Raw genomic sequence first — 19,344 nt, forward strand, 5'->3', positions numbered from 1 at the left:
ACCAACTCCACAGTTTTGACTGTGTTGAGTTCCAGGTTGTTGCGACTGCACCAGGCCACCAGGCGGTCAATCTCTCCTAGTTTCTTGGACTCGTCACCATCTGAGTTGATACCGACCAGGGTGTTGTCATCAGCAATGTTGAGTAGTTTGACAGATGTGTCATTGGAGGTGCAGTCATTGGTGTAGAGGAAGGAGGAGAGAACGCAACCCTGCGGCGCCCCTGTGCTGACAGATAGGGAGTCTGAAAGATATTTTCCTAGCTTAACACACACACACACTACTGTTACACAAAAATAGCAGGTTAAAGGGTAGAGGAGAGTGAGCAGGACATATTTCCTGCATATTTCTGTATAATCCATGCCACTTCCCTGACAGTCTCTTTATCTTTCTCCCCCCTGCCTCTCTCTCAATCCATTTCTCTTTCTCTCCCCATTCTGTCCCTCTTTCAGTCTCCCCCTCCCACTTCTCGCGAGAGTGCTTCTCTATGAGTCTCTCTCTCTCTCCCTCCCTCTTCTCCCTCCCTCCCTCCTCTCTCCCCTCTTTCTCTCCGTCTCTCAGGCACACCATGTCTCAGTGAAGGGGATTCACCGTAACCAGCTGTGGCTTATTGTGATTCTCACCTCCGTCACTCTCTGCTCCCCGCAAGGAAACGTTCCTTTTTCTCCTCATCATTTCATAGATTTTTTTTTTCTCCAGTGGCATTTTAAAGCTGTCAACCAGACCTGTGGAAGGTACTCTCAAGAGGCACTGAGAGACAGAGAGCGTAGGATAAGTTTTACTCCAGCTCAAAAGACACCTTTCTTTTTTTTCAGATCTCGGATTCATTCACCTTTTGATTGACAGACTTTTTTACTATGGTAAACTAAAGATAGTGGTATTATAGCACAGGATTTTTCTAACCCAAACTCAATTTTTTTTATTTATCTCAATTCAAATGCAAAGAATCACCAGATTCCCTGAAGATTCTGTGTGGACTTTAATGGCTCTAGAGATACCTGCAGTATGTGTGAAATTTGGGGGACCAGAGTGAGCAAGGTGATGGTTCAACGGGCAAACGGAGCTAGATGCTAAATTTTTCTGTTCAGGCTGCCAGTCTGTCTGCGGCTTACAATCAAGGTAAGGCATGCACGCACACACCACACACACACACACACACACACACACACACACACACCTGGCACTCCAACAGGCTGCCGGGCTCTATCAGAGCAGATAAAGAGTAGTTAATTAAATAGGCATCAGAGTGTAACTCCCAGACATTGAGTCTGTTCTTCAACGTCACGTCTGCTGGTGATGTGTCTGGCTGGTGTCGCACAGGGAGACTTAGAGCGGATTACATTTGTATTGATTTATGTCAGTTCTAAGAGAGAGAATCTGACTGAGGCAAAGTACAATTATAATTACATCCAGTCTGGAAAACAGTCTGCTGTTGTTTTGTTTTTATAGTCAATTAATATTTGATCTACTAGCTAATTAGAATACATTTTGTGGAAAATGTTTGCGTCATCCTCTGTGTATGTCATCAGAGATGGAGTATGTGGCCTGATTTGACTATCAGTAGATATCAGGTGATATGTAAATTACCTCTGTATGAACAGCTGGATTCAGGATCCTAAGGGAACAACCTTTCCCTGAGGATCCTGACATTGATAGTGGATTTAAAAGGCTATAAGAGCATGGATCTAAGATCAAACTCTTCCATCTAACTTTCATCAGAGTCTGAAGTGAGACTGCAGAATAGAAAAAAAAGCAGGTTCATTTTTATTTTTTATTTAAATAATTGTGTAGGGTTTGTTCATGTATTATATGTTATTAATATTATTTACCACGTATATACCATTTATTAAATTGATTTGTAGACATATGGACATCAAGACCAACGGGTTTTACACTGTAAGTTAATATAATTGTTCACAAACCATAGCAGTTATATTTATAAGCAATTTATAACCAGACCAATATAATCTATGATGATCTCCCCCTAACTACGCATGTCTTATTTGATTCCTATATGCTATTATCCTGATCCTAAACTCATAGACAAAAAACATAAAAGGGTTCTTCATCTGGTTCCAGGTAGAACCCTTCTGGGTCGAATAACAACCCTTTCCACAGAGGGTTCTACCTGGAACCAAAAATGATTTTCCAATGGGGAAAGCCCGAAGAACCCTTTTGGAACCCTTTTTTCTAAGAGTGCACTCCGTATTGAACCACAGTACTGCCACTAGGGCAGCTAAGGTCACTGACATTTGTATTCTAGTCAGTCAATGCAGTTAAGTATATCGACCCACCTTACCATATTTATTGGAACATGATTGCATTTCCCAATTGCTGAATAGAATTTCAGTGAATTTTACCTTAAGTCCGTAGAAAGAAGTTTCATGCTCCCTAAGATACGCTTCTTTTGAAAAAGTTTTACTTTGTTTCTCTTTCTCTTTCCTGGGGATTTGCTGTCCGATTCATCCCTGTTCTGCTCATTCTGCTATTACAGAAGCATAATCAGCTTTGGATTTCATGGAGATTGTTTGTGGAGATTGACTTAGATTTATTAAGGGCCAGTTAAACCAGTGTATGTCTACTCCTGGACTAAAACGGCAAAGGAGAATCTCCATGGAAAGTACCTTTTAGTTGAGGAATTGGCTACATCTGGGTCTGGGCAACCTGCGAATAAGGTTTGGAACACAAATGTTATCACCCAGAAGTATCTAATTATACTCACATTTCCAAATCTGGATTAGCGAGACCAGCAGAAGGTCTAATTCAAGATGAGACTTCACTGTTAATCAAATTGGTTCCATCTAGCGACACTTTCACCAGTACTACTTCGTATGTTCTCTCTCTCTATCTCTCCCTTTATATCTCGGTCATTCTCTCTAGCTCTAATCTATCTCTTTCTCTCTTCCTCTCTTTCTCTCTTCCTCTCTTCTCAAGCTCTCCATTTTGTTCCCTGTCTTCCACTCCTCTTTCCAGCGATGTCCACCGCATCCATGGAACCAATGGTGATCTTGGTGGAGTGATCGTTAAAGAAAATATCTATTTATTTACAGTGCCTTCAGAAATTATTCACACACCCTTTTTCCACATTTTGTTGTGTTACAGCCTAAATTTTAAATGGATTAAATTGAGATGTTGTGTCACTGGCCTACACACAATACCCCATAATGTCATTGTAATAATGTTGTTTTTCTAAGTCTTTACAAATTAATTAAAAATGGAAAGCTGATATGTCTTGAGGCAATAAGTATTCAACCCCTTTATGGCAAGCCTAAATAAGTTCAGGGGTAAAAATGCACTTAACAAGTCAGACAATAGGCTGCATGGAAACACTCTATGTGCAATAATAGTGTTTAACATGATTTGAATGACTACCTCATCTCTGTACCCCACACATAGAATTATCTGTAAGGTCCCTCAGTCACGCAGTGAATTTCAAACACAGAGTCAACCACAAAGACCAGGTAGGTTTTCCAATGCCTCGCAAAGAAGGGCAACTATTAGTAGATACTGTAGGTAAAAATAAATATAAGCAGATTATTACACTTTGGATGGTGTATCAATACATCCAGTCACTACAAAGATACAGGCATCCTTCTTAATTCAGTTGCCTGACAGGAAGGAAACCGCTCAGGGATTTCACTATGAGGCCAATGGGGACTTTAAAACAGTTACAGAGTTTAATGGCTGCGATAGGAGAAAACTGAGGATGGATCAATAACATTGTAGTTACTCCAACAACATTGTAGTTCCTCCAAAATACTAACCTACATGACAGAGTGAACTGAAGGAATCCTGTACAGAATTAAATATATTCCAAAACATGCATCCTGTTTGAAATAAGGCACTAAAGTAAAATTGCAAAACATGTGGCAAAGAAATGTACTTTGTCCTGAATACAAAGTGTTATGTTTAGGGAAAATCCAACACAACACATTACTGAGTACCACTCTTCATATTTTCAAGCATGGAGGTAGCTGCATCATGTTATTTGTATGCTTGTCATCGGCAAGAACTAGGGAGTATTGTAGGATAAAAGGAAATGGAATAAAGCTAAGCACAAGCAAAATCCTAGAGGAAAACCTGATTCAGACTGCTGTCCAACACACTGGGAGACAAATTCACCTTATAACAGGACAACAACCTAAAACACAAGGCCAAATATTTTTACTTATTTTTATTTTATTTCACCTTTATTTTACCAGGTAGGCTAGTTGAGAACAAGTTCTCATTTGCAACTGCGACCTGGCCAAGATAAAGCAAAGCAGTTCGACACATACAACAACACAGAGTTACACATGAAACAAATAAACATACAATCAATAATACAGTAGAAAAATCTATAAACAGCATGTGCAAATGAGGTAGGATAGGAGGGGTAAGGCAATAAAAAGGCCATGGTGGCGATGTAATTACAATATAACAATTAAACACTGGAATGGTAGGGTGTGCAGAAGATGAATGTACAAGTAGAGACACTGGGGTGCAAAGGAGCAAGATAAATAAATAAATACAGTATGGGGATGATGTAGATTGGATAGGCTATTTACAGATGAGCTATGTACAGGTGCAGTGATCTGTGAGCTGCTCTGACAGCTGGTGCTTAAAGCTAGTGAGGGAGGTAAGATTTTTGCAGTTCGTTCCAGTCATTGGCAGCAAAGAACTGGAAGGAGAGGCGGCCAAAGGAAGAATTGGCTTTGGGGGTGACCAGTGAGATATACCTGCTGGAGCACGTGCTATGGGTGGGTGCTGCTATGGTGACCAGTGAGCTGAGATAAGGCAGGGCTTTACCTAGCAGAGACTTGTAGACGACCTGGAGCCAGTGGAAATGAAGTAAGAAGCAAGGGCCAGCCAACGATGGCCTAAAATTTGATTTTATTTGATTTACAGGTCGCAGTGGTGGTGTAATGCGATGCTACTGGTCGCAGAGAAGTCAGGCGCAGGAGAGCGGAAACTGATTTACAACGGTTGTGTTTAATAACAATAAACCACCGTCAACAGAACAATACAGTAAATGGGTCAAACAAAACCCAGTAAAATATCAGCACAAGCACTACAACAAACAATTACGGAAAAGGACATGGGGGGGAACATAGGATTAAATACACAACATGTAATTGATGGAATTGGAACCAGGTGTGATGGAAGACAAAACCAATGGAAAATTAAAAGTGGATTGGCGATGGCTAGAAGGTCGGTGACGTTGACCGCCGAACGCTGCCCGAACAAGGAGAGGGACCAACTTCGGCGGAAGTCGTGACAGGTGGGTAGTATATGGGGCTTTGGTGACAAAACGGATGGCACTGTGATAGACTGCATCCAATTTGTTGAGTAGAGTGTTGGAGGCTATTTTGTAAATGACATCGCCGAAGTCGAGGATCAGTAGGATGGTCAGTTTTATGAGGGTATGTTTGGCAGCATGAGTGAAGGATGCTTTGTTGCGAAATAGGAAGCCGATTCTAGATTCAATTTTGGATTGGAGATGTTTAATGTGAGTCTGGAAGGAGAGTTTACAGTCTAACCAGACACCTAGGTATTTGTAGTTGTCCACATATTCTAAGTCAGAACCGTCTAGAGTATTGATGCTGGACAGGCGGGCAGGTGCGGGAAGCGAACGGTTGAAGAGCATGCATTTAGTTGTACTTGCATTTATGAGCAGTTGGAGGCCACGGAAGGAAAGTTGTATGGCATTGAAGCTCATCTGGAGGTTAGTTAACACAGTGTCCAAAGAAGGGCCAGAAGTATACAGAATGGTGTCGTCTGCGTAGAGGTGGATCAAAGAAACACCAGCAGCAAGAGTGACATCATTGATGTGTACAGAGAAGAGAGTCGGCCCGAGAATTGAACCCTGTGGCACTCTTTTCGATGAAGGTTATGATATTGTTTAGGACCTTGAGCGTGGCTAAGGTGCACCCATGACCAGCTCTGAAACCAGATTGCATAGCGGAGAAGGTACGGTGAGATTCGAAATGGTCGGTAATCTGTTTGTTAACTTGGCTTTCAAAGACCTTAGAAAGGCAGGGCAGAATAGATATAGGTCTGTAGCAGTTTGGGTCTAGAGTGTCTCCCCCTTCGAAGAGGGGGATGACTGCTGCAGCTTTCCAATCTATGGGAATCTCAGACTATACGAAAGAGAGGTTGAACAGGCTAGTAATAGGGGTTGCAACAATTTCGGCAGATAATTTTAGAAAGAGAGGGGCCAGATTGTCTAGCCTGGCTGATTTGTAGGGGTCCAGATTTTGCAGCTATTTCAGAACATCAGCTATACGGATTTGGGTGAAGGAGAAGTGGGGGAGGTTTGGGCGAGTTGCTGTGGGGAGCGCAGGGCTGTTGACCGGGGTAGGAGTAGCCAGGTGGAAAGCATGGCCAGCCGTAGAAAAATGCTTATTGAAATTCTCAGTTATTGTGGATTTATCGGTAGTGACAGTGTTTCCTAGCCTGAGTGGAGTGGGCAGCTGGGAGGAGGTGCTCTTATTCTCCATGGACTTTACAGTGTCCCAGAACTTTTTTGAGTTTGTACTGCAGGATGCAAATTTCTGTTTGAAAAAGCTAGCCTTAGCTTTCCTAACTGCCTGTGTATATTGGTTCCTAACTTCCCTGAAAAGTTGCATATCCCGGGGGCTATTCGATGGCAATGAAGAACGCCACAGGATGTTTTTGTAGGATGGCCGGTGTTGTTAAACATGTCCCAGTTTAGGTCACCTAGCAGCACAAGCACAGAAGATAGGTGGGGGGGCAATCAATTCACATATGGTGTCCAGGGCACAGCTGGGGGCAGAGGGTGGTATATAGCAAGCGGCAACGGTGAGAGACTTGTTTCTGGAAAGGTGGATTTTTCAAAGTATAAGCTCGAATTGTTTGGGTACAGACCTGGATAGTATGACAGAACTCTGTAGGCTATTTCTGCAGTAGATTGCAACACCACCCCCTTTGGCAGTTCTATCCTGTCGGAAGATGTTGTAGTTAGGGATGGAAATTTCAGGGTTTTTGGTGGTCTTCCTTAGCCAGGAATCAGACACACGCCTAGGACATTGTGGCATTGTGTGCTAAAGCAGTGAATAAAGCAAACTTAGGGAGTAGGCTTCTAATTAACATGCATGAAACCAAGGCTTTGACGGTTACAGAATTCAACAAATGAGAGCACTTGGGGAGTAGGAGTGGAGCTAGGCACTGCAGGTCCTGGATTAACCTCTACATCACCAGAGGAACAGAGGAGAAGTAGGATAAGGGTACGGCTAAAGGCTATAAGAACTGGCCGTCTAGCACGTTCGGAACAGAGAGTAAAAGGAGCAGGTGTCTGGGCACGATAGCATAGATTCAAGGCATAACGTACAGACAAAGGTATGGTAGGAAGAGAGTACATTGGAGGTAAACTTAGGCATTGAGTAATGATGAGAGAGATATAGTCTTTAGAGACGTTTAAACCAAGTGATGTCATCGCATATGTGGGAGGTGGAACAACATGCTTGGTTAAGGCATATTGAGCAGGGCTAGAGGCTCTACAGTGAAATAAGACAGTAATCACTAACCAGGACAGTAACGGACAAGGCATATTGATATTAGGGAGAAGCATGCACAGCCAAGTGAATCGTATGGGTCCAGTGAGTGGTTGGGTTGGCTGGGGACACGGCGATTCAGACATTTAGCAGGCCGGGATAGCAAGCTAGCAGTTAGCAGGCCAGGGCTAGCAAGTTAGCAGAAGGGCCTTAGAGGGACGTCACGAATGGGGAAAGTCTGTTTTCGCCTCCTCGTGCAGTGACGTCGATAGACCAGTTGTGGAATTAGTAGGGTTCCAAGTAGCAGGGGGGTCCAAGTCCAAAATAGGTATAGTGGTCCAAGAAACTGGCCAATGGATCAGCTAACAGTCCAATATGCTCTAGATAGCTAGTAGGCCGCGGTTAGCAGAATCGGCCTTCAGGGGACGTCGCGCCTGAGGAGCCTGTTGGAATCCTCGAGCAGATTATGTCGGTATTCCAGTCGTGAAGGATCGGCGGGGTTCCGTCCCCGTACCGGCAGTAGAAGTGGTCCGGATATTGCAGCCGATGAGTGGGCTTCAGGAGCAGCCCAGGAGCCCTCCCCGCGAGATGGTCATAGCATGGGCTAGCCCATGCTATACACTGGAGTTGCTTACCAAGAAAACGTTGAATGTTTCTGAATGGCCTGGTTACAGTTTTGACTTATATCGACTTGAAAATCTTTGGCAAGACTTTAAAGTGGCTGTCTAGCCATGAACAACAACCAATTTGACAGAGCTTGAGGAATAAAACATTAAATAATGTGCAGATATTGTACAATCCAGGTGTGCAAAGCTCTTAGAGACTTATACAGAAATATTCACAGCTGTAATTGCTGCCAAAGGTGATTCTAACATGTATTGTGAATAAATGTGAATACTTATGTAAATTAAATATTTCTGTATTTCATGTTCAATAAATGTGCAAACATTTCTAAAAACATGTTTTAACTTTGTTGTGTATTGTGTGTAGATGGGTGCGATTATTATTTATTTAATCCATTTTGAATTTAGGCTGTAAAACAACAAAATGTTGAATAAGCCAAGGGTTATGAATACTTTCTGAAGGCACTGTATTTCCCATTCCTTTCTTCCCATAACCTAAAATCACCATAATATACATGGAACATCTGTTGTTGCTGCAGAAATGCAAATAATAGATATAATTGAATAATAATGATTGATAACATTTCCCTTGCTTATCTGTCTCTGCTCTCCCATGCCCCGCTCCCCCTCCATAGCGATGACCACTGTATCCATGAAACCCCTGCTGGTCCTGGTGGAGTGGATCCCCAACGCCACCGACTCGCCTTTTGACTCTGCCCCTTCCTCTTCTGAAAACACAGCCGCCACCTTCACCATAGGCTGTATACTCTCCCTCATGTGTCTGGTCGGCGTTTCCGGAAACATCTACACCCTCGTGGTCATGTGTCACTCCATGCGTTCTGCAGCGTCCATGTATATTTACATCATCAACCTAGCCTTGGCGGATCTGCTCTATCTGTTGACCATCCCGTTCGTGGTCTGCACGTACTTCCTGAAAGGTTGGTATTTCGGCGATGCTGGTTGCAGGATTCTGATCAGTATGGATTTCCTGACAATGCACGCCAGCATTTTTACGCTGACCATCATGAGCACGGAGAGGTACTTTGCCGTGCTGAAACCGCTGGACACAGTCAAACGGTCCAAGAGCTACCGCAAAGCCATTGCGGTGCTTGTATGGGTGGCTTCCCTGGTCCTTACTTTACCTATGATCCTCAGGATTCAGATGATGATGGTAGGTAGCAAGGCCATGTGCCAGCCGACCATCTCTCCGCTGTCCTATAAGGTGTACATCACTTTCCTGTTCTGTACCAGCATCGTGGCTCCGGGGATGATCATTGGCTTTCTCTACATCGGGCTGGCTCGCACCTACTGGATCTCTCAGACAGAAACCTTCAAACAAACCAAGAAACTACCAAACCAGAAGGTCAGTCAATCAAACTAACTATCTCTCTGCCTATCCATCATTTAGATATGTCAAGCAAAACAAGTGAATGTGATTGATTGCTGTAATCTTGTAAATCCCTGTCCAACAGGTCCTCTATCTGAGCTAGTTCTAACTCCATCTTGTATTTCTCTATTCTCTAGGTCCTCTACCTGATCTTTACCATCGTCCTGCTGTTCTGGGCCTGTTTCCTGCCCTTCTGGATCTGGCAGCTCCTGGGTCAGTTCCACCCCTCCATCGACCTCTCCACCAAGGCCAAGCGCAACATCAACTATCTGACCACCTGCCTCACCTACTCCAACAGCTGCATCAACCCTTTCCTCTACACGCTGCTCACCAAGAACTACAAGGAGTACCTGCGGAAACGTCAACGTACCTGCACCGCGGGCAGCTACTTCAACCGGAGGAACCGGTTCCAGCGCTCGCCCAGGAGGTCGCTGTCCTCCAGCAGCCAGCAGTGCACGGAGAGTTTCATACTCACACACACGCCATCACAGCGCACCATGCACAACAACAGCCTGTGAGGTAGGAGAAGATGTTATGGTCTAGGTCTTATTGGGCCCTTATCTCCACATGTCTGCTCATTTACAGAAATGAAAAACAGTGAACCCATTTATAGTGATGTAATGTATGTCTGATGGGGGTGAAGGAGGTGTGTTGTTGTGTGTAACTATGGTGAGGTCAGCCTGTGAGATAGGTCTAGTAAACAGACTATGACATAGGAGATCCATGCATAGTTTGGGCAATTCCCCTGATGTTATCTCACGTCTCTCCAAACATACTTGTTCCCATGGGAACTCCTTGTGCTTTACTGTAATGTAGACTACATTACGTCTGGTTGAAGGGAAGGCTGGTGTTTTTTGATTGGTTTGGCATGTGAATTAATAGTTTGTTTAGTCTGTTTTTAGTCTAATCTATGTCTTCGTATTGTTTGAGTTAGCGTTTGGATTCAAGATTTTATCCACATCACGGTTAGCCCTTGTGGCTGGGACTGCTCGAACCTGACCCGAGCTTGGATCCTATCGGCTAGCAGACTAGCAGTGCTAGCCTACCTGGGTTATTATACATGGCTGGGCCCAATTGTGACAGGTGCGAGATGATTTCCATGCAAGAGGAGGGAAAAGGGGGTAACTGATCGATGGACGGGGGTTCGTCTGCCCTATATGCATCACCATCAAGCAGCTTCAGGAAGAGATTCTCCTGTTGTTAGCTCAGCTGCGGTAGAAGCAGGTCCTGCTATCAAACTTCACCGACAAAGCGGCATCCCAGGCGAATCGCATCTCGGTCTTGAGTGCCTCCTACAGCCAGGGTGTCGATGAGTCGATTGATCTGTTCCACTCCACCAGACAGATGGTAAGATCAACTCTGCTGCCCATAAGAGATCACTAGCCAGGCATAGGAGGTCCTGGAGGGTGGAAGTCTGGCTGGTCTACATCTCTTCTGGAAGATCCAATTGGGCTATCAAACAGTTTTGTCCCAATGGAGGCAGACCTACCGGCCCTGGGAGTCGGCTCTGTTCCTGGGAATTGACCAACAGCTGGCAGCCGGCCAGTAGCTACAACCCCTGTCCATACCACCAGCCTACCACGCCTCTTGACGCCATCCAATGCTGCTAGTGCAGTTAGGCTAGCTTGGTTTGAATCAGTTCTGGTCTAATAACTCTAATATTGGCACCATCGTCACACATGTTGGGTTTAATGACATTCGCTTTGGACGACACTTGGAACTGAGGGAGGACTACAAAACTATGTTTTTAACACCCTCATTACCATAGGTGAGAGAATAATTATCTGTGGACATCTCCCATACTATCAAAGTGGTCCGGAACATTGCAGCTGCCTCGTTGCCCTAAACCAATACCTCATGGAACTGTGCAATATAAATATTGTTTCCTTTTGTGACTATTTTGATTTGCTATGGGAGCAACAGCGCTTTTTAAAATAGACAGGATTCACCCTAACTGGACAGGATAATTTCCAGCAACATGGCAAACTGTTTTAGAGACTGACGGTCTGGGTCTGTTAGTAACAAAGGACATGGAAAGCATGTTATGTCCCGTAGTAGTGTGGCCAATGTAAGTTCCCTAATTTATGTTCCTCTTAATCCTCTGAATATCTCTGTCAACCCGGCAGCTAGCTGTTAACTTGTAAAGGGTTATTAGTTGTATTGTGAATTCCACAAATATGGCGAACTCCTCGGTTTTCAAATAATGTAGAGGGCTTGAGCTGTTGCACATAAACTTGTGAAGCTTGATATCAAAGATGGACCTTCTTGATGTCTGGGTGCATGATACGAACCCTAATATTATGGTTCTCACAAAGACCTGGCCCAAGGGGCAACATATGTGTAATCAACTTGTGGCATCATGTTCTCTAACTATCAGTATGCCCAAAAGGTTTGAGTGTTTGTGATACATTTACATTTTAGTCATTTAGCAGATGCTCTTATCCAGAGCGACTTACAGTAGTGAATGCAAACATTTCATACATTTAATTTCAAGCATTTTTTTTGTGTGTACAGGCCCCCCGTGGGAATCAAAAATCAAACCCACAACCCTGGTGTTGCACACACCATGCTGACATTGAAAACACCATGCTCTATAAACTGAGCCACAGGAAACAGTGATACAGTGCCTTGAGAAAGTGTTCATACACTTTGACTTATACCAGAATTTGTTGTGTTACAGCCTGATTTCAAAATTAATTAATAAAAAATAACAAAAACTCACCGATATACAGTCGTGGTCAAAAGTTTTGAGAATGACACAAATATACATTTTCACAAAGTCTGCTGTTTCAGTTTGTATGATGGCAATTTGCATATACTCCAGAATGTTATGAAGAGTGAGCAGATGAATTGCAATTAATTGCAAAGTCCCTCTTTGCCATGCAAATTAACTGAATCCCCCCAAAACATTTCCACTGCATTTCAGCCCTGCCACAAAAGGACCAGCTGACATCATGTCAGTGATGCTCTCGTTAAAACAGGTGTGAGTGTTGACGAGGACAAGGCTGGAGATAAGTCTGTCATGCTGATTGAGTTCGAATAACAGACTGGAAGCTTCAAAAGGAGGGTGGTGCTTGGAATCATTGTTCTTCCTCTGTCAACCATGGTTACCTGCAAGGACACATGTGCCGTCATCATTGCTTTGCACAAAAAGGGCTTCACAGGCAAGGATATTGCTGCCAGTAAGATCGCACCTAAATCAAGCATTTATCGGATCATCAAGAACTTCAAGGAGAGCGGTTCAATTGTTGTGAAGAAGGCTTCAGGGCGCACAAGAAAGTCTAGCAAGCGCCAGGACCGTCTCCTAAAGTTGATTCAGCTGCAGGATCGGGGCTCACCAGTACAGAGCTTGCTCAGTAATGGCAGCAGGCAGGTGTGAGTGCATCTGCACGCACAGTGAGGCAAAGACTTTTGGAGGATGGCCTGGTGTCAAGAAGGGCAGCAAAGAAACCACTTCTCTCCAGGAAAAACATCAGGGACAGACTGATATTCTGCAAAAGGTACAGGGATTGGACTGCTGAGGACTGGGGTAAAGCCATTTCCTTTCTGATTGTTTGGGGCATCTGGAAAAAAGCTTGTCCGGAGAAGACAAGGTGAGCGCTACCATCAGTCCTGTGTCATGCCAACAGTAAAGCATCCTGAGACCATTAATGTGTGGGGTTGCTTCTCAGCCAAGGGAGTGGGCTCACTCACAATTTTGCCTAAGAACACAGCCATGAATAAAGAATGGTACCAACACATCCTCCGAGAGAAACTTCTCCAAACCACCCAGGAACAGTTTGGTGATGAACAGTGCCTTTTCCAGCATGATGGAGCACCTTGCCATAAGGCAAAAGTGATAACTAAGTGGCTCGGGGAACAAAACATTGATATTTAGGGTCCATGGCCAGGAAACTCCCCAGACCTTAATCCCATTGAGAACTTGTAGTCAATCCTCAAGAGGCGGGTGGACAAACAAAAACCCACAAATTCTGACAAACTCCAAGCATTGATTATGCAAGAATGGGCTGCCATCAGTCAGGATGTGGCCCAGAAGTTAATTGACAGCATGCCAGGGCGAAATGCAGAGGTCTTGAAAAAGAAGGGTCAAGAAGCAAATATTGACTCTTTGCATCAACTTCAGGTAATTGTCAATAAAAGCCTTTGACACTTATGAAATAGTTGTAATTATACTTCAGTATTCCATAGTAACATCTGACAAAAATATCTAAAGACACTGAAGCAGCAAACTTTGTGGAAATTAATATTTGTGTCATTCTCAAAACTTTTGGCCACGACTGTACACTCAATATCCTTTAATGACAAAGTGAAAACATGTTTTTAGAAATTTTTATACACTTATTGAAAATGAAATATAGAAATATCTAATTTACATAAGTATTCACACCCTTGATTAAAAACATGTTAGAATCGCCTTTAGCAGCGATTACAGCTGGGAATCTTTCTGGGTAAGTCTCTAAGAGCTTTGCACACTTGGATTGTATAATATTTGCCCAATATTATTTTCTAAATTGTTAAAACTCTGTCAAATTGGTTGTCGATCATTGCTAGACAACCGTTTTCCAGTCTCGCAATATATTTTCAAGCGGATTTAACCTGTTAGGGCTAGGGGGCAGTATTGACACAGCCGGATAAAAAACGTACCCGATTTAATCTGGTTACTACTCCTGCCCAGTAACTAGAATATGCATATAATTATTGGCTTTGGATAGAAAACACCCTAAAGTTTCTAAAACTGTTTGAATGGTGTCTGTGAGTATAACAGAACTCATATGGCAGGCCAAAACCTGAGAAGATTCCATGCAGGAAGTGGCCTGTCTGAGAAGTAGTGTTTATCTTGGCTCTTTTTATTGAAGACTGAGGATCTTTGCAATAACGTGACACTTCCTACGGCTCCCATAGGCTCTCAGAGCCCGGGAAAAAGCTGAACGATATCGAGGCAGGCTCTGGCTGAAACACTTTATCGCTTTTGGCAAGTGGCCGCTCAGAGTACTATGGGCTTAGGCACGTGCCCGAGTCGACCGAATGCTTTCTTTTCTTTTGTCTGTTTACCTAAACGCAGATTCCCGGTCGGAATATTATCGCTTTTTTATGAGAAAAATGGCATAAAAATTGATTTTAAACAGCGGTTGACATGCTTCGAAGTACGGTAATGGAATATTTAGAAATCTTTTGTCATGAATTGCGCCATGCTCGTAACCCTTATTTACCCTTTCGGATAGTGTCTTGAACGCACGAACAAAACGCCGCTGTTTGGATATAACGATGGATTATTTTGGACCAAACCAACATTTGTTATTGAAGTAGAAGTCCTGGGAGTGCATTCTGACGAAGACAGCAAAGGTAATAACATTTTTCTTATAGTAAATCTGACTTTGATGAGTGCTAAACTTGCTGGGTGTCTAAATAGCTAGCCCTGTGATGCCGGGCTATCTACTGAGAATATTGCAAAATGTGCTTTCACCGAAAAGCTATTTTAAAATCGGACATAGCGAGTGCATAGAGGAGTTCTGTATCTATAATTCTTAAAATAATTGTTATGCTTTTTGTGAACGTTTATCGTGAGTAATTTAGTAAATTCACCGGCAGTGTTCGGTCGGAATGCTAGTCACATGCTAGTCACATGCTAATGTAAAAAGCTGGTTTTTGATATAAATATGAACTTGATTGAACAAAACATGCATGTATTGTATAACATAATGTCCTAGGGTTGTCATCTGATGAAGATCATCTAAGGTTAGTGCTACATTTAGCTGTGGTTTTGGTTTATGTGACATTATATGCTAGCTTGAAAAATGGGTGTCTGATTATTTCTGGCTGGGTACTCTGCTGACATAATCTAATGTTTTGCTTTCGTTGTAAAGCCTTTTTGAAATCGGACAGTGTGGTTAGATTAACGAGAGCCTCATCTTTAAAATGGTGTAAAATAGTCATATGTTTGAAAAATTGAAGGTTTTGCATTTCTAAGGTATTTGAATAACGCGCCACGGGATTACACTGGCTGTTGAGTAGCGTCCCACCTAGCCCATAGAGGTTAAGTCAAAACTGTAACTCTGTCACTCAGGAACATTCAGACTTCTTGATAAGCAACTCCAGGGTAGATGTTGCCCTTTTGGTTATTGTCCTGCTGAAAGGTGAAATAATCTCCCAGTGACTGAACCAGGCTTTCCTCTAGGAGTTTGCCCGTGCTTAGCTCCAGGCTTCTTTTTTATCCTGAAAAACTTCTGATTCCTTAATGATTACAAGCATACACATAATGCTTGAAAATATGGAGAGTGGCACTCAGTAATGTGTTAAATTGGATTTGCCCCAAACATAACAGGATGCATGTTTGCCTTGTAGCAAACAGGATGCATGTTTTGGAATATTTGTATTCTGTACATGTTTCCTTCCTTTTACTCAATTAGGTTAGTATTGTGGATTAAGTACAATGTTGTTTTAAAGTCACCATCATTGGCCTCATGTTGAAATCCCTGAGTGGTTTCCTTCTTCTCCGGCAACTGGGTTAGGAAGGATGCCTGTATCTTTGTAGTGACTGGGTGTATTGATACACCAAATTCTAATTATTAACTTCACCATGCTCAAAGAGATATTCAATGTCTGCATTTTTTTCCTACCCATATACCATTAGGTTACATTCTTTTCGAGGCATTGTACAATCTTCCTGGTCTTCCTTATTATGTCCTACACTTATTTAGGCTTGCCATAACAAAGAAGTTGAATACTTATTGACGCAAGCCAGTTCAGCTTTTCATTTTTTATTAATTTGTAAAAATTTAGAAAAACATATTTCCACTTTGATATTATGGGGGATTGTGTGTAGGCCAGTAACAAAAAAACATCTACATTTAATCCATTTTAAATGCAGGTTGTAACACAACAAAATGCGGAAAAAGTCAAGGTGTGTGAATACTTTCTGAAGGCACTATAGATGTGGCCTTGTGCCAAAATACACTTTTGTTTGTACTGCCAGCCTGCTGCACTGATGGATGCATTTGATGCTATTTCTGAATATTTCAAACCTTTTCTGTCATCTGAAGGACATATTTTAGGAGAATTTAACCTGGATTTGCTTACCCCGGCCTCTGATGATTTGAAGAATATTTGTCTTGACTTTAACCTGACTCAACTAATCTCCAAACCTACATGGATTCACGTAAGAAACCCAGCAAACTCCTCGCTGATTGACAACATTTTGAAAAATAGACCCTACAAGTACTTATTGAGGGTTGTCTTTGCTAATGTCATCAGTGATCACTGTCCTATTGCATGTATTAAAGATACCCAACAGAAAAACATTCATCCTTGAATAATTGTTTTGTTTTTATTATCCCCAGGAGTTTCATGATATGTATTGCTTGTAGCTTTCCTCTATCATTTTTATTTTATTCAACTAGGCAAGTCAATTAAGAACAAATTGTTATTTACAATGACGGCCTACCAATAGGCAAAAGGTCTCCTGTGGGGAAAGTAACAAATAAAAAATAACAAGAGAAACACCACAATGCATAAAGACAGACCAAAGACAACAACACAGCATGACAGCGACACATGACAACACAGCATGGTAGCACCACAACAACAACAACATGTTAGCAACACAACATGGCAGCAACACAACATGGTAGCAGCACAACATTTTTACAAACATTGTTAGGCACAGACAACAGCACGAAGGGCAAAAAGGTAGAGACAACAATACAGTGGCAAGAACAAATATGAGAACCCTAAGGAATTCAATTTGATCTGATCTTCATCTAAGTCACAACAATAGACAAACACAGTCTGTTTAAACTAATAACACACAAACAATTATACGTTTTCATGTCTTTATTGAACACACTGTGTAAACATTCACAGTGCAGAGTGGGAAAAGTATGTGAACCCTTGGATTTAATAACTGGTTGATCCTCCTATGGCAGCAATAACCTCAACCAATTGTTTTCTGTAGTTGCGGATCAGACCCGGATCAGACCTGCACAACGGTCAGGAAGAATTTTGGACCATTCCACTTTACAAAACTGTTTCAGTTCAGCAATATTCTTGGGTTGTCTGGTGTGAACCGCTCTCTTGAGGTCCTGCCACAGCATGTCAATTGGGTAGAGGTCAGGACTCTGATTGGGCCACTCCAGAAGGCGTAATTTCTTCTGTTGAAGCCATTCTGTTGTTGATTTACTTCTGTGTTTTGGGTCGTTGTCTTGTTGGATCACCCAACTTCTGTTGTGCTTCAATTGGCAGACATTTTGCATTCTCCTGCAAAATGTCTTAATAAACTTGGGAATTCGTTCCAGGTCCTGAGGCAGCAAAGCATCCACAAATCATGATGCTCCCTCCACCATACTTTACAGTTGGGATAAGTTATTGATGTTGGTGTGCTGCGCCTTTTCCTTGTAAACAACTCAACTGTAGTTTCATCTGTCCACAGAATATTTTGCCAGTAGCGCTGTGGAAAATCCAGGTGCACTTTTGCAAATTTCAAATATTTTGGACAGCAGTGGCTTCTTCCGTGGTGTACTCCTATGAACACCATTCTTGTTTAGTATCGTAGACTCGTCAACAGAGATGTTAGCATGTTCCAGAGATTTCTACAAGTCTTTAGATGACACTAGGATTCTTCTTAACCTCATTGAGCATTCTGCGCTGTGCTCTTGCAGTCATCTTTTCCTTATGGCCACTCCTAGGGAGAGTAGAAACAGTGCTGAACTTTCTCAATTTATAGACAATTTTTCTTACCGTAGACTGATGAAAATCAAGACTTTTAGAGATACTTTTGTAACCCTTTCCAGCTTTATGAAAGTCAACAATTCTTAATCTTAGGTCTTCTGAGATCTCTTTTGCTCGAGGCATGGTTCACATCAGGCAATGCTTCTTGTGAATAGCCAACTTACATTTTGTGAGTTTTTTATAGGGCTAGGCATCTCTAACCAACATTTCTGATCTCGTCTCATTGATTGGACTCCAGGTTAGCCGACTCCTGACTCCAATTAGCTTTTGGAGAAGTCATTAGCCTACGGGTTCACATACTTTTTCCAAACTACACTGTGAATGTCTAAATTATGTATTCAATAAAGACAAGAAAAATACAATAATTTGTGTGTTATTAGTTTAAGCACATTGTGTTTGTGTATTGTTGTGACTTAGATGAAGATCAGATCAAATTTTATGACCAATTTGTACAGAAATCCAGGTAATTCCAAAGGGTTCACATACTTTTTCTTGCCACTGTACATCATGTGAAGCAGCCACAAGTCTCAGTAAGTGTCCATGATTGAGTCTTTTATTAACCTCTTGCATCTAGACGTTCTGCTAGCGGAACCCCATTTAAAGAGTTCTCGTGACCGCGCATTTTAAAGATAAGACTCTCGTTAATCTAACCACATTGTCCGATTTCAAAAAGGCTTTACAGCGAAAGCAAAACATTAGATTATGTTAGGAGACTACACAAATAATCACACAGCCATTTTCCAAGCAAGCATATAGGTCACATAAACCAAAACCACAGCTAAATGCAGCACTAACCTTTGATGATCTTCATCAGATGACACTCCTAGGACATTATGTTATACAACACATGCATGTTTTGTTCAATCAAGTTCATATTTATATAAAAAAACAGCTTTTTACATTAGCATGTGATGTTCAGAACTAGCATACCCACCGAAAACTTCCGGTGAATTTACTAAATTACTCATGATAAACGTTGACAAAATACATAACAATTATTTTAAGAATTCTTGATACAGAACTCCTTTATGCAATTGCGGTGTCCGATTTTAAAATAGCTTTTCGGCGAAAGCACATTTTGCAATATTCTGAGTATATAGCTCAGCCATCACGGCTAGCT

General features: G+C 42.2%; 1 protein-coding gene across 2 annotated transcripts in view; it reads left to right on the forward strand.

Annotated features, from left to right (window-relative positions):
• The first annotated feature begins 546 nt into the window (after positions 1–546).
• The window catches only part of uts2r1 (urotensin 2 receptor 1), an 83,234-nt gene continuing 64,436 nt past the window's right edge, over positions 547–19,344 (forward strand). For both annotated transcript variants that reach the window (XM_014179471.3, XM_014179470.3), the window contains exons 1-3: positions 547–1,116; positions 8,749–9,476; positions 9,638–10,019. In XM_014179471.3, coding sequence (XP_014034946.1) covers positions 1,065–1,116; positions 8,749–9,476; positions 9,638–10,018 — 1,161 coding nt within the window. In that variant the 5' untranslated portion in view covers positions 547–1,064 and the 3' untranslated portion in view covers position 10,019. The remainder of the gene's footprint in view (positions 1,117–8,748; positions 9,477–9,637; positions 10,020–19,344) is intronic.

The sequence above is a fragment of the Salmo salar genome, chromosome 28 (assembly GCF_965601325.2).
Source record: "Salmo salar chromosome 28, fSalSal1, whole genome shotgun sequence".
NCBI lineage: Eukaryota > Metazoa > Chordata > Actinopteri > Salmoniformes > Salmonidae > Salmo > Salmo salar.